General features: G+C 37.2%; 1 protein-coding gene across 2 annotated transcripts; it reads right to left on the reverse strand.

Annotated features, from left to right (window-relative positions):
• Positions 1-149: 149 nt before the first annotated feature.
• LOC122070535 (pentatricopeptide repeat-containing protein At1g73400, mitochondrial) lies at positions 150-8,941 on the reverse strand. Of its 2 annotated transcripts, XM_042634718.1 has the most exons (3): positions 6,529-8,941; positions 4,386-4,933; positions 150-460 (listed from the first exon to the last, which is right to left on the reverse strand). In XM_042634718.1, exon 1 carries the CDS (start codon positions 8,675-8,677, stop codon positions 6,764-6,766), a length of 1,914 nt encoding a protein of 637 aa, XP_042490652.1. In that variant the 5' UTR covers positions 8,678-8,941; the 3' UTR covers positions 150-460; positions 4,386-4,933; positions 6,529-6,763. The 2 variants fall into 2 exon arrangements, with proteins under 2 accessions (XP_042490652.1, XP_042490653.1); XM_042634719.1 differs by lacking the exon at positions 4,386-4,933.
• Between the last annotated feature and the right edge of the window lie 7,180 nt (positions 8,942-16,121).

A 16,121-nucleotide genomic window follows, 5' to 3' on the forward strand; every position in this document is an offset into this window, starting at 1 on the left:
TTGACCCTTGAAGGTTTTTCCAAGGTAATAAGAACCCAGCCATGTTTGAACAGGTTACTCTTGATCTGCAGCTCAAACCTTCTGCTGCTGATAACCGATAAGGAACCGTCCAAACTCTTACAATGGAGATAAACTAACAAGCCAATATATAAAGTAAACAGAACAGTATTATAGAAAAGCCTCGTCTTATCCCAAGCCATATCCTCACCTTTTCAACTCAATACATTACTGATTAGATACTTGAGCCCTCTTTACTGTTATAAATACTGAAGGTATTTTTCCAAATACATTTACTAGTGGCACTGCAATAGTCTAGTAACAATAACCTTCTAATTTAGTTCTATGATATTCATGCACTCTTAGAACATGAACATCTCTCAACCCTGACATATATCCTTGAGCTGACTGCTTGCTACAACAACTTCATGGACAATCCACCCATTAAACCTTTCTTTAGCACCTGTCATCACAGTCTGTAATCAGCCTCAGATTCATCTAGCAGCAAAAAGGAAACTAACTGCTCATATCACTCATGAATACAATGAAAATTTTAAGTACAAAATATTTCAACATGAACAATGAGCTACAATAACTTTTTCTTCAGAACTATCCCCCTCCCCACTGCACCCCACCCCCCGGTTCCCCCCAAAAAAAAAAAAATCAATAAAAATACGCATCTCTGGATCTTCAGACGTTTCAGTTTGCAGAAATTGTAGCTCATGCTTGTAATAATATTCCACGATGTAAAAACTCATCCAACAGGAAAAATATCCACCAACAGGAAAATTTTCTGCATTTAGATATAGACCAAGGTCCAGGAATAAATGGAGGGAAAAATATGGACATACAATAATAATAAGAACAATCATAGCAATATGCAAGACCAGGTGGGAAATTTCATCGAGATATTTCAGTGTTTTCAAACGCACTTCTCATAATCTTGAAGTGAATCAAAAAGCATTGGAACAAGTTTATCCAACAGAGCTTGCATGATTCTGTAACCATATCGTGACAGTACAGGTCTGAATGATGTTCGTGTGGTGAAACTAATAAACCCAATGATATAAGCTCTGTAGCAAACCATATCCATAAAACAAAAGTGCAATTATCTTCAGCTGAGGGTTCATTTGGATATACGATATGGCACCAGGAAAACTTGGGCAGGTACAATTTAATTTCAACGTTCCTTGCTTCAGATAAACGATTTCCAAGAGCAGGTCATAGATTACCACTAATGAAGATTTTACTTCAGAAATTCTACGAAACTTCAACTGTAAGCATCTATGGTAAGGGAAATACTTTTCATTTTCTATACAAAAAAAGGGGGAAAAGAAATAGCAGAACTATGTCAGGCAGAAATGTAAGCACATTTCATGAAACCTAGCAACAACTAAATTTCGTTCCTCATTTACATGTAAATGAGTTTTTGAGTAACAAATTTCCAGGGTTCTCAACAGCAGATATTGGAAGCAATATAATGGCCGTGTGTATATCTGTGCACAGAGGAGCAAGATAAAACAACATTAAAGGAGTACTCATAAGTTTTCCCAACAATGACCTACGTAGAGGTTTCTCATTCATTTGGAGCAGAACATCACCCACTAACAATGTTTCACTTACAGATGGAACAAAGCATGACCAATCACAATAGGCCTACACTAGAGATCAGCACGAGGTATAATTTTGACCAGTAACGGACGGCATCCAAAATTGTCAAAATTTTTAATTCCAACCGAAATAGTCTGCCTACAATGGAGGTTGAAATTAAAGCAACAACTACAGACCTCCACAACAATTCTTAGCTTGAAATGACCAAAACATTTTTCCAAGTTATGTAAAGTTCCAGTGTAAAGAATCGATTGTAATATTATTTGTATGAAAAGAGGCAGGATTTCAACAAATTTCAATACTATTCAACTTGAAACTGTCAAAATCTACAGAAAGAAACCCATTTCCACCAAAATTCTATTGCAAAAAGATTTAGGGAAGTTTCTTTTCTTTTCTTCAAAATCGTTTGGGGTATGTCCCCCTTATATTTATCAAGTCAATCAATTACAAAGTATTTCTCCATGCGTGGGAGAATGGTAATAAGCAAAAGACACTTCCCCTATGCTGTTACAATAATAGAACTCTACTTTGGAAACTGGAACTGAAATTAGAAACTATTTAACTAATGCCATTACAAAGAAATAGGAAATTACCAAAATAGTAAGTAAAGATAAATGTTGAAAGGCTTCAACAACTCCTATTCACCTTCCCACACAGGAGATTGTGGTCCAGGAGAGGCATTGTTTATTTATTTCTAAAGCACTGTTTGATGCCGTACAAGAAGTAGATGGATTTAGTGAAGATACATTTGACCACATCTTTGATTTCCTCATAACAAACAAACCTCAAGAAAAGGCATTTTTAGTTAGGAGAATGGAGCAACAGAAGGGTGGATCTTGATCAAGGCCATTGATGCAGTAAGATAAGTACAAAACAGCCATTTGGACTTTTTTTTTTTATTTTCCTATATGAATGATATTGTTGTGTAAGTGTTTTGTTGGGTATGTACTGTGGTTGAACATGTTAAACTGGATGATTTCTTGAATCTATGCTTGGCTGAGTTGATTCAGTTGGCTGAGAAGTAATGGTGAGAGGCCATATGAGTGAGACCCCTCCCCTCCCTATCCCTTCTTTCTTTCTTCTCTTTTATATCTGTTACTGTTAGTTGATATTTTCTGTACCTGTAACCAGTATACACAGAAGATTATGTGGGTAACATGTCATTTACTTTTGCTACTGTTGATACACCTGGAGGTTCCATTGATCTGGGTTTTCTGGACAGCAAGTTATATGGAGGTTTCTTCTCATCCAACCAGTAGAGTACTTCCAGTTCCAGGTTTTGATATGTTAATTAATCTCCTGGTCATAAACCACCTTCAGCTTTATTTTGTGGTCATCCAATGGTTAGTTTTCCCTGTGGTGTATAGTTACTAAATCTGAATCCTGCTTTCTAATTTTGAGTTTCTTGTTTATCACATGATCTAGCAGTTAATTCTGGCTGGAATTTTGAAGTTAGTCCCTCATAGGTACCCGGAATTTTGAAGTGCCAGTCTCTCCTAGGTACCCTTCTCCAACCAGAAGGATCTTCACATCTGAGTCATCTATTTGCTATTTGGAATCCTAATTTTATTCCTGGTTTTTTTGAGTCCTCTGTATTATGCCGACAGCATTGATTTGTCTTGTTTGTTTGTTCACTGTGGTTGGGTATTTCATGACTATTCCTTTTGTCAGACCTGAGGTTATATAAGTGTTACAAATCCTAATTTATTAGCTTGTTGCTTGGACTGTACCTACTGTTCCGCTGCTGGGATATGTGTTAAAACCTTCTGTTTGTCAGTACTTTCATCCTTACTGTAAGTTGGGACATCAGTACCCTACTTCATTACCACTATGCTAGATCTTATTTAAGTAAATACAAACATACATAGGCTAGATCTTATTTAAGGTTTGTTGGGGATGGATTATCTTCAGTTGTTTGAGCCATGAGATGCTGTGTCTTGTAATGACATGCCCTTAAGCACAACCATGTAAATCATATAAAGAATTATGGTGCTTTTTCTTAAACAAGTTAATTCTGAATTAAATTTGAAGATCAACAATTTTGGAAATTGCAAGGCAGTTTTTAGATTTTTTTTTTTTTTTTTCCAAATCGCTAACATAAACTACATACAAGCCTGGTAGTTGTACATTGAAACACATAAGGTAAGTAACAAGAACTGTAAAAAAGTTAAATTCTGAATGTTAAATATGACACTGAATGACCTGATAAAGGGGCATGCTTGGTCCAATGGTAAGGTACGAAATTGCGACCCGATGGTCAAGCGGTCGAAACAGCCTCTCAACATTCTCAGGGTAAGGCTGTGTAGTTCTCGCCCCTCTCCCCCACCCCCCACCCCCCAAACATGCGGGAGCCTCATGCATCTTGAATGGCCTGATAACGAATGAATCTCACAATCTTTCCCAGTTCAAAATGATTAGGTACATTAACTGCCATAATGTGTTGAACTAGTAGAAATACCAAATAAAATAAAATTTCATAATCCTGCTAATTACTTTGAAAGCAGACACAAGATTCTAGCATATCCTAGGGTTTTTAAATCACATATCAGAAGACTATACTGATTTTAGTTCAAAAATGAGGAACTCAAAATGCAGAGAAACATAACATAAGGAAGTAACAGTCAAATGGTGAGTTAAATTAAAGGTAAAGAAATGAAAACCGGAATTGGAATGAATTGGTCAGCAGCTAAGCATATCCTATGTTTTTTCACCCATATTGGAACTATCTCATTTGGATTCAAATCCATCAAAAAATAAAAATAAAAAGAACCCGGTACCTGCTCACAGAGCCGATCTTTCGAGCGGAGAAAAATAACTAATGCTGCAACCGAGCTTCAAGAAGAGAAAGATGAGAAAACTCAGTGACTGAGCTTTCAAGCAGAGAAATATGAGGAAATGCAGCGACCGGTCTTCAAGTAGAAAAGGATGAGAAACACAGAGACCGAGCTTCAAGCAGAGAAAGATGAGAAAACACAGCGACTGAGCTACGAGCAAAGAAAGATGAGAAAACACAGCAACCGAGCTTCAGCTTGAGAGTCTCTCACCGTCAGGTAACTCTGATCTTTTTTTATTTTACTTCAGCTTTTGATTGGGGAATGCAAAGGGATATGTTAACCTAAATGTGAAATATATTTTCCCAGGTAATCAAATGCCTAAAATTATTTCCACTGGGAAATAACTTTCACTTTATTTCAAAAATTTGCATTTCCCTTGCAACCAAACAAATCCTTAAGGATACGGTTTGCTTTTCCATCAAGATCACTTAGAAGTCTGGAGAATCGGCCAACAGCACACTCCTACAATAGTCTCCTGTTAACACAACTACCTGTATTTCATGAAAAAAACCAGAGAATGAAACATCACATATTACAAATTCTGGACCAAAGAGTCATATGCATCTTTCCTATAGACAATTCAATACCCAAGTAGGATTTAGAAATCATGAACACCGGATGCATGATGGTCAGTATTTGAAACACTTCAGTTTTGTTAATGTGAGTCACCAATACTGATTGCTTTGCTCCACATCATCAACAAACATTGGTTATAATTTTCACATTCATAGGACAACGAATGCTTTGCCATCAAGCAATGGCAATTGGTTATAATTTTCACATTCATAGGACAACGAATGCTTTTGCCATTAAGCAATGGCAATTGGTTATAATTTTCACATTCATAGGACAACGAATGCTTTTGCCATCACGCAATGGCAACCCCATTATTAACATAACCAGGGATCAAGGGTGTGATAGCTTTGAGCTGAAGACATTCCTACAAGTACATAGATGCAAATTGTAAACAAAATATCTGAAGATAATGTGCCTATTGAAATTCATAAAATTTCAGTTGACATTGAAGCCCATGTTTATGCAATCTATACTGTTAGGACACATAAATGGTGTAAGCAGAGCAATTAATAATGTATCTACAAAGTATCCTATTTAAAGGTCAGCTCTCACATAGCATAGACCAGGAAAGTAGGAAGGAATTCAAAAGGCATAGTTCCTGTCTTGTAAGTAACGCCAATTAGGCGAGGATGTGCATATGGAAAGCTTCCAACAGTCTAAACATCAATAAGGCATCATCACATTCCAGAGATACTCCTGGTGAAACTCTCCTCTCCTGGGGGAAAAAAAAGTTGAGTGGCCCACCAGGAAAAGGGAGAAATAATGCCTCAATGAGGAGCATGGTCTCCAAATATAAACCTGAATAATGTTACACCTTCCAGGAAAAAGGCACCATGCTGGGGTCAAAGGGCCATAGCCAAATACCAGACAGCTTAACTAGAGCTATAGCCAGCTGTTTAACATTATGGATACATCTTTACAACAACAAAATGCATTTTGAATGCTAACAGTTAAGGAAATTACACTACTAATACAATAGTTTCACTGTAAACTAATGTGCACACACTTTACAGTTGCTAGTGAATCTACTTCGTAGACAATACTCACAAAATAGAACCCAAAATAGAGACTATCAAAGTTGGTAACATGGCAACAGTTACAGTAATGTATGACATAAAAAAATGGATAGATAAAAAATAAACAATGATGGAGTGACAAAAGAAAAGTTTGCACCAAGTAACGCTTCCCTTTTTAAGAAAGTCATATTCCATGCAAAATATTACTTTTCACTTTTAATAACAACAACAACTTCCAAAACCTTATCCCAACTTAATGGGGTCAGCTACATGAGATTTCAAGCAAGGACGAGCATGAAGATGCACAAAGATTGACGGGTTATGGCTAATTATAATAAGTGTCAGCTATCAACCTAAAGCACCAATTACTTTTCAATTTCAATTTCTTCAAATAAAATTTATGTGCATTAATAGTAGTGATTGAAGAAATTGTGATATGCTGAACGATAAACTAACTCCACTTGAAAAAATTCAGTGAAATAAATTTTCAATACCTGATTAGACAGAAAAGTGTTACAACAAGAAGCCCTTGTAGTAGACTTTCCGCAGAAATAATAGCACACGGAGTTCCATCTTCAAGCAGATGGAAGAATCACAATGGAGTTGGATCTGCTTCCATCAAGCCCTAAACCTAGGTCATATAGGTTACATGAAAGATAGTACTTATCGATTTGCTTCAAGTGGCATTGTTTAATAAATGAAGTTTCACTCTTTTATTTCACCCCTATCTTACTTCCTTCTTAAAGCCATACTCTTCCTCTTCTGACTCAAAGCAAAACGTCTTGCCATAGCAGTGTTGTAGAATCTCCTCATGTGCTCTGAAAGCCTATGGATAGCTCGGAGATCACCAATCACTGAAAGCTGCTTCAGAAATGAGTCAAACTTCTGATATGGCAATTTCATTCCCTTGTTCACCACTTCCTCCAAGAGAAAGCAAGCATCTTCCATTCTGTCACAACCAAACAGGCCTTCAATCATCACACAATAAGTATCAGTGTTCCGTGAACAGCCTCTCTTATCCATCTCATGCCAAGTCTCAAATGCTCCATCCGGGTCACTCATCTCAAAAAACATTGTGATCAGCATATTGAAAGTATGGACACTAGGCAAACACCCTACCTCAATCATTTTTTCATAAAGTGTAAGTGCTTCATCCGCTTTTTTAAGGTCACAAAGGACTTTGAGGAAGCAATTATAAGTAACAATATCAGGTGGATAGCCTTTCTTTCCCATCTCTTCCAACACTATGTAGGTTTCCTCGATTTTCCCCTCCGAACACATCCCTTCAATCAGTTCCTTGTAGGTTGAAACATCCGGAAGGCAACCACTATCCCTCATGTCTGCTAAAAGTTTAAAGCATTCCCCCATCCTGTCACTCTGGGCAAGGGCCACAATCATGATGGTGTAAGTCTTCGCAGTGGGAGAAGACATGGTTGAACCTTTTGTTCTCATGAAATCAAATAGCGCAGCTGCCTCTGACACCATCCCAGCTTTGCAGAATGTATCGATTGCAGTAGTGTAAGTAAAATTATCAGGAGTAAGACCCCGATTGATCATCTCCTCCAATAACCTCATTCCTCTTGTTGGGTTTCTCACTCTGCACCATCCGAAAAACAAAATATTGTATGTGTTTGCATCTGGGCTAACCTTGTTCTTAATCTTCATAAACATGGCCTCAGCTTCCTCAACCAGACTACACTTGCACAGTGCATCCAACAACAAGTTAAAGGCATTAGTTTCTGGCTGAGTCTTCACCCTTATCCTCTTCTTCTTTGTGAATTTTTGAAGATGGGTCAGATGCTTTTCTGTGTAATTCCTTAAAATAGTGAGGAGAACTTCGACGGGGACCGAAATCCTATCCTTTCTCTTCATGTAATCCAACATATCACAGACAATTCTAAACTGTTTGACCTTGTACTTCGTACTGGAAAGTATATCAAACATTTCATTGTATGTTTGAGGTTGATGCGAATAGCCTTCTTGATGACCTGCCCACATAAAGAATCTGAAGGCTATCTTCTCCTCGAAATGAAGCCTTCGGAGGACCTCGTCAACCAGTTCAGTTGTCAGTTTTATGCCAACCTGGTCAAGAGCCTTCTCCATGCTTCTTTCAGCACTAGAATTCTCCATTACAGTTTTGAACACTATATCAGAATCACTAGCTAGACGCTCATCCTGAACATTAGTCCTACAAACACCAATGCTTTGATCCACTGAGAGAACCTCTGAACAAAATGAGCATGAAACAATCCCGAAAACAGTGAGTGGATTTGAAACACGAAAGGATGCAAGTAAACCAAGATTTCCACGAGAACTGCAAGTTGGAAACGACAATGGAGGTCCAAGAAAAGATGAATAAGAAAAAGCCCTGATTCCAGGAAATGCTAAAGATTGGTAATATTGCAACGAGGGTAGATATAAACACCCATTAGAAGAACAAGATCGATATACAAAAGTTAAAAGATGCGATGATGAACATGGAAGAACTCCAAAATTTGGAGCTTGAATTAACCGATGCGGTGATACAAGAACAGTTAAATTTCTAACAAAAGTGTAACAGAAAATCCATGATGGCAATATACGAAGATTCGAACCCAAAGGTTTACTCACAACTGGAACAATCAAAACAGGAGACATGGGCATACCAGATTTTCCACAGAGATCCTAAAAACGAATCAAAGATGTCAGTTTGGAAGAAGTATAATAGCACTCCTACTTAGAATACATTGATACGGCGAATTGGGTGCTTTTGAATTACTACTAAAATTAAACAAGAATATATAAAAATCGGTTCTTCAGACAAAGAAGAACCTTGAGACGAAACAGAGAGTACGAGCAGAAGGCTTTGAACGAGGGAAAGCTAATACCTCCCTCCTCCGACGGCACAGTATCCCTTTCTTTTTCCGACAAAAATCGTCTGTTTTTCTTGATCGGTGTTTTGCTACATGCAGAAAACGACATGTGGACGGATGAAAGTGGACGGTCAAGATTGCTTTAAGGTTGAAACCAATGCAAATCTGGTTTGGGGTTGGATGAACCGACCAATTCAAGTGAACCAAATCGGGATCGAGTCTCTCTGTTCAAATCAAAACAACCCTAAAAACTCCTGCTGGTTGCACGATTCTCTCTCATTCTCACGGATCTCACCATCTGTCACACCTCTCTCTACTCACGAAGGAAGGAAAGATCCACAAAATCGCTCTCACGAAGGTCTCGCTGCTCACGAAGGAAAAATACTGGTTGTCTCTCTCTCGAAGGTGAAGTAACAGAGATACCGTTGAGTCAAGAACACTCTCTCTCTCTCTCTCTCTCTCTCTCTCTCTCTCTCTCTCTCTCTCTCTCTCTCTCTCTCCCTGCTCACGAAGAGAGTCGCTAGGGCTCCCGATTTTTCTTGGGTTGGAGTACTCCTCGCGCGCCGAAGCTCTATCTGTTCTATTAAGAACCTGGTTAGGGTTTTACTATAAACCATTCTCTATTATTTTTTAATCTAACCCATTCTCTGTTCGGTTTTGAATCAAATCATTGACAAGTAAACGCTAAACTATTGTGGCTTGTTAGGGTTAGGGTTATTATTTGTATCTATAATATTTTTGCTACTTTGGGTGATTATACTGGTGATTATGGTTTGATTTTGAAGAATGTTAGGGTTTTGAAAACTGTTGGGTGATTCTAGTTTGGTTATATTGAAGTTGTCCTACTGGAAGCACTCGCGCCACATTCTCTCTCTATCTATTACCCCTTTCACGCTCAGATTTTAAATTTTTATTAAGTATCTAGAGGAGATTATATGGTATTGCTTTTATTTTATTCTTGTTTGTGAATCTCTGTAGACAAGACTTTGTATTTGATAATAGTTATTGGTATTAGTAGTGTTTTGCATCTGATATCAGGAGTGTTTTTGTGCTATGAAATACATTCAGTTAATGAGTTGTGTCCAGATATCATGCTTTGTTCTCAATCTTTGAGCTTCCATTGATATCAATATCTATGTCATGGTATCACTACATTTGTACTAACATGATTTTTTATGCAGGTAGGGAGTCTCTAGCTCAAAATGGTAAAGCACCTGGGGTAATGCCTAAGCTATGGTGGTTCGAATCTTCCAAGACTCTTCTTCAACAGTATAATTTTAATATCTACCTTAAAGCAAATTATCATTATGTGCTCACATTGCTTGCAAAGAAGAGATGCCCTGTTTCCTGACCAAAATCAGACCTGTGTTGTGTTTCTTACCTCATTTTAAAATAATCTGTAGTGTTTGCCACTGGTTGGACTGTATCACGTAGTGAATGCTAGTTTCGATGTGCTACATGGTTTGAAGAATATTAATTTTCTACAGATTTAATGGATCATCAATGAGTATTATAAAGCAAAACCTACTCAATCAACTGTTCAATTAGTGAACCCCTATACCTCTACAGAAGTGTTCCTCCTATACTGATATCTGAAGAACCCATTTCTTTTCATTCATACTGACTCTGTTTAAATTGAAAGTTGAACAAGCCAGCCCACTATAAGTCTAATAATGCAGATGTACAATGTCATCTTTGCTCGCTAGCCTTCTTCATTGTGGAGTGGGTGTCTCCCTGTTTGAATTTGCGACTGCAATTATCACGAAGAAAGAAGTAGAATGCTGGAGATCCCAATATCCTAAACAGTAAAAATAAGATACCTCGTATTTATTGAATCCATGTCCTATTGTTGAATTCATATGATCTTGATCACAGAAATTGATAAAACTTTTTCCTCAGTTTTGCATCTCACTACCATCACCCAAGACCATTCGTTGAGTTGATAGCTCTGGAATCTTCAAATTTCAATTTGGAGGGAGGATACAAGTTTCAGTTAATTCACACTTCACAATAGAAACTAGAAGACAAGCATTACCCATAGAATTGTATTTTGGTGGAACTGTGGAAGACAAGCATAACCTTTAAAAAGCCTTGATTTTTATCGTATTTGTTGATGATGAACCATTGAATCTAGATCATTCAAGGCCTTACCCAGGAAGGTCAAGGGAGATTGGAATGGGATCATTTTGAAGACACCTGACCATACCCTTCGAAATAAAATGCCTGCTTTATAAGATCATATGAACCCAGTTGTCCTTCAACCTCTTTAGTTCCAGTTTTGGAAAATTATGGAAAACTAGCAGCTAGCAGTTAAGAGGTTCCACATTGCTCTCATCATAGTTTCTAAGGTCGCCTTACAAGCGCCTAGGCACTAATGCGGTCCATGTGTGGTAAGGCAGCCCACCGACTTATGGGAAGTGCATAAGGCAACCTCCTTAGACGCTAAGGCGCTATAAGGCGATGCCTTATGATGCCTTATACCTGAGGCGGTCGCCTAATGTGTTTACTATTTTTAAAGTAAAATTTAAAATTGTTTTGATGAAGATTCCAAATTACATTTTCTCATTGGCAGGTGTATAAGTTTTGATGCACATGTGATGCATTGGATCGAATTTTTTTTTTTTAAAACACAATATCACATTCGCAGGAGCGACGAATAAATGCATCTTTTCGTATATTCTTTTTATCCACCTATATCTTCAATCTATCATAATTACTAGAAACATCTGAAAATAGGTCTGTCAGGCACTTTGATCTGCTTCTTCCTGTGAAGTTACAGTGAATTAGAACTTTATAACACCATACGTCGGAATATGCTGTCCCGCAATGCAAGAGCTGACGCACCTTACCTTATCTGGACCAGATCATCGGTTACTATTTTTTTTTTTAAACAAATTTTAAAATTGCTTGATGAAGATTCCAAATTACATATTCTAATTGGGAGGTGTATAAGGTTTGATGCACATGTGATGCATTGGATCAATTTTTTTTTAAACAAATTTTAAAATTGCTTGATGAAGATTCCAAATTACATATTCTCATTGGGAGGTGTATAAGGTCTGATGCACATGTGATGCATTGGATCAATTTTTTTTTTTTAAAACAAATTTTTAAATTGCTTGATAAAGATTCCAAATTACATATTCTCATTGGGAGGTGTATAAGGTCTAATGCACATGTGATGCATTGGATCAAAAACCATATAAAAAATAAAAACCCTTACCATAAAAAAAATAAAACCAAAATCAATAAAATCGCACCTCTCTCATTCTCTCTCAGTCTGCGACTCTGCCCTCCAAATTGTAAACCCCAAACGTTCGACGGTGAGCCTCCTTCGATCCTTCTCCGGCGACAGGTTTCAGTGACCTTCGACAAAGTGCTTTCATCTCTCTCAGTCTTCGCTCCAAATCGCAAAACCCCAAACTAATCTACGGTGAGCCGTGGCAGTTGCCTCCTTCGATTCTTCTCCGATGGCTTCTCCCTCTCCTTCGACAGCCTTTGGTGACATCCGGCGACCTCCGACGACCTCCGACGAAGTGTCCTTCCACATCTCCAGTTATGTTTTAGTTTATATTTTTAATTTCTGATTTGTGCGATTTTTTTTTTCTCTTTTCTTCTTTCTTCTCCCTGCTTCTTCCTTCTTCTTTCATATTGATCATACACCATACGATGACTGTATCAGACAGGTTCGGTGTCTCACTAAGACTTCGTAGTTCATATGATTAGTTTTTTTTTTCTCTCTCTTTTCTTCTTTCTTCTCCCTGCTTCTTTCTTCTTCTTTCATATTGATCATACACCATAAGGTGACTGTAAAGACTCGTTCGGTGTCTCACTGAGACTTCGTAGTTCGTATGATTAGTTTTTTTTTTTTCTTCCTACGGTGACTGTTGGCTAGTTGATATTTTTTTTTTTTTTTTTTTAATAACATTAGGGCTTAACGTATTTATTAAAATAATTTTGGAGAAATTAGAAGAAAACACTTAGTTATGCAAAGAAAATCTCACAAAAAGGCTATCTGAATTTAAGCTTATGAATGAGCAACACAAGTTTTGACTCCAATTTGTATAGATTGCGTCAATCTGAGCACTACTAATATTTTTCCTGGAGTATTGATGATTGATGAAGATGAACTTAGTTTATTCACTTTATTGATTTGTTTTCTTGATGAATATCTTACATTGGTATGAATATAAACCTTTAATATTTATTTAGCATATGAGTAATAGGATTCAACTAGGATTTGAGCCAAATAGATTGGTTTTATAAAAATAAAAATAAAAAAAAACCACACAAAAAAGCTTTAGTCAATAAGGCGACGCTTTATGCCCGCTTTATTGCTAAGGCGCTCCGAAAGGCCCTCAAACCCCTTCGTCGCCTTACCGCCTTAAAAACTATGGCTCTCATAGCTTAATCTGTAGTATGAGAAACACCTTAAAAACATTCTGCCATTTCATTTTTTTTTTTTCCTTCAGTCCTATGGTGACCGCTATTCTTTATTTTCTTGAGGAATCATGCTCCTCACACTGTTTGTTTTCCTGCTAAAAAGACTGAATCTCCAATAATGCTGAAAAGTCAGATTACAAACTATGTTCCAAGAATGCTGAAACACATATTACAAAATGGAGTGTGCAGAAAAGCAGATTACAAACTTGAACATATCTGCACTCTCCATCTTGAAGTTGCTAAAGATGCTGAAATTCCAAAATGGAGAGTGCAAAAAATCAGATTACAAACAATATTTATTTAAGAAAATTTCTAAGAATATAATAGAAATGGTTTAATCAAGCTTGGGCAGTAGCTAATCTTTCACTGAATGAGATAAATTCTATTTCACACTCATGTCTTTTCTAGCTATTTCAGCCATGCTATTTCTTACCCAGCAACACTCTTCATAGGCACTTTTACCTAACAGCAGGCAATCATGAAATCCAATAGAACCAAACACTTCAGTGGAAAGGCATCACAAACATGCCGAAGGAAATACACAAAAATATAATAGAAACTGAACTTAATGATCTCAAGTTTCACAGGAATCATAAAGAGATTCATCAAAAAAACAAAATCCACCAAACCTACATTCCAGTTTAAGTAACACCAAACCTACATTCATAAAAAATAAATAAATAAATAAAAATCCAAAAAACAGAACAACACAAGAACAGAACACCACCAAAATATATATATATATATATATATAATAAGTTAAAGCACGTTCGGTATTTTGTTCAAAGTCTTCGTGGATTCGAACCACCATACCCTAGGCATTAACCCAGGTGCTCTACCATTTGAGCTAAAGACTCCCTACCAATACAAAAAATCATGTTAGTAAAAATTTGGTGATACCATACATAAATACTGATATCAATGGAAAATCAAAGATTGAGAACAAAGCATGATATCTGGACACAACTCATTAACTGAATGTATTTCATAGCACAAAAACACTCATGATATCATATGCAAAACACTACTGATACCAATAATTGTTATCAAATACAAAGTCTTGTCTACAGAGATGACAAACAAGAATAAAATAAAAACAATACCATATAATCTCCTCTAGATACTTGATAAAAATTTAAAATCTGAGCATGAAAGGGGTAACAGATAGAGAGAGAGAGAGAGAGTGTCGCGCGAGTGCTTCCAACAGGACAACTTCAATAAAACCAAACCAGAATCATCCAATAGTTTTCAAAACCCTAGCATTCTTCAAAATCAAACCATAATCACCAGTATAATCACCCAAAGTAGCAAAAATATTATAGATACAAATAAAAACCCTAACCCTAACAAGCCACAATAGTTTAGGGTTTACCTGCCAACGATTTGATTCAAAACTGAACAGAGAATGGGTCAGATTGAAAAACAACATAGAATAGTTTAGATTAACCAGGTTCTCGATCGAACAGACAGAGCTTCGGCATGCAAGGAGTACTCCAACCCAGGAAAAATTGAGAGCCCTAGCGACTCTCTTCTTGAGTAGGGAGAGAGAGAGAGAGAGAGAGATGTGTTCTCGACTTAACGATATCTCTGTTACTTCACCTTCGCGAGTGGAGGAGACCACGACAGAGCAAAGAAACCCCTTCATGGGCAGAGAAACCCGCTCCTTTGTTCGCAGAGAGAGGGTTGTGAGAGAGCTCCAGTGAGAAGGGTGAGAGAGAGACTCGTTCGCAGAGAAACCCGCTCCTTTGTTCGCAGAGAAAGGGTTGTGAGAGAGCTACAGTGAGAAGGGTGAGAGAGAGAGACTCGTTCGCATAGAGAGTGGTGTGAGAGAGATGCAGTGAGAGGGGTGAGAGAGAGAATCGTGAGTAGAGACCGCTTCCTGCAAGAGAGATGCAGCGAGAGGGGTGAGAGAGAGAATCATGTGACCGAAAATGGCAAATTTCTGCGAACGGGGATTTCAAAATTCAAATCTCCTTTTAGGGATTTGAAATTCAAAAACTAACTGAGTTGTTTGGTCAGAATCAGTTCAAATGGTTGGTTCGAGTCATTCATTCTTCTAAACTGGATTTAGTTACCCTTTCAAACAAAAGTAATCTCAGCCGTTGGTTAAAAGTAATCTCAGCCGTTGGTTTAAAGGAAGACATGTGTCCTCCTTTGCAGATAGCAAAACAAGCAAAACACCGATTAAGAAAAACAGATGATTTTTATCCTTCTTTTTCCCTATTAATTTGAAATACCTAAATTACCCCTCTGTTGAGTAACCGATTCAATGTGAGGATGTGACACGTAAGAATACGACAAGTACTGGATTCGCGTTGGAGATCGGTGAGGTGTCACCATTAAGAATATAGGGGGTTTGGGAGATCTGTAAGGGTGTGCAAACTTTAGTCCCACATCACCTAGGGAAAGATTACTGGCTAATTAATAACATCCAGCTTCCTTACCATGGCACAACATGTTTTAAAGCCTTGAGTCTCATAGTCCAAAGATGACAATATCCTGAAATAAGAGAAGATTCTTTTTTTTTTAATTTCAAAATTTACATGAAATTTTCTTTGGGTGCTAAAAAAATCTTGCCAAAAAAAACTCACAAAAATACAAAAAAAAAATTCTTTTCTTTTCTTCTAATGGTAACTAAACATACATTTTTTATGTTTTTACCATTTCATTTTTTTTCTATTCTTTTATTTTCTTCTCTTTTCTATATTCTTTTTTCTTTTCTTTTCTTTTCTTTTCTTTTTTCTTTTCTTCTCTTGGCTACCAAAACACAGCCCAAGAGAATAAAAGAAAAA

Source organism: Macadamia integrifolia, unplaced genomic scaffold (genome assembly GCF_013358625.1).
Source record: "Macadamia integrifolia cultivar HAES 741 unplaced genomic scaffold, SCU_Mint_v3 scaffold94, whole genome shotgun sequence".
In the NCBI taxonomy this organism is placed as follows: domain Eukaryota; kingdom Viridiplantae; phylum Streptophyta; class Magnoliopsida; order Proteales; family Proteaceae; genus Macadamia; species Macadamia integrifolia.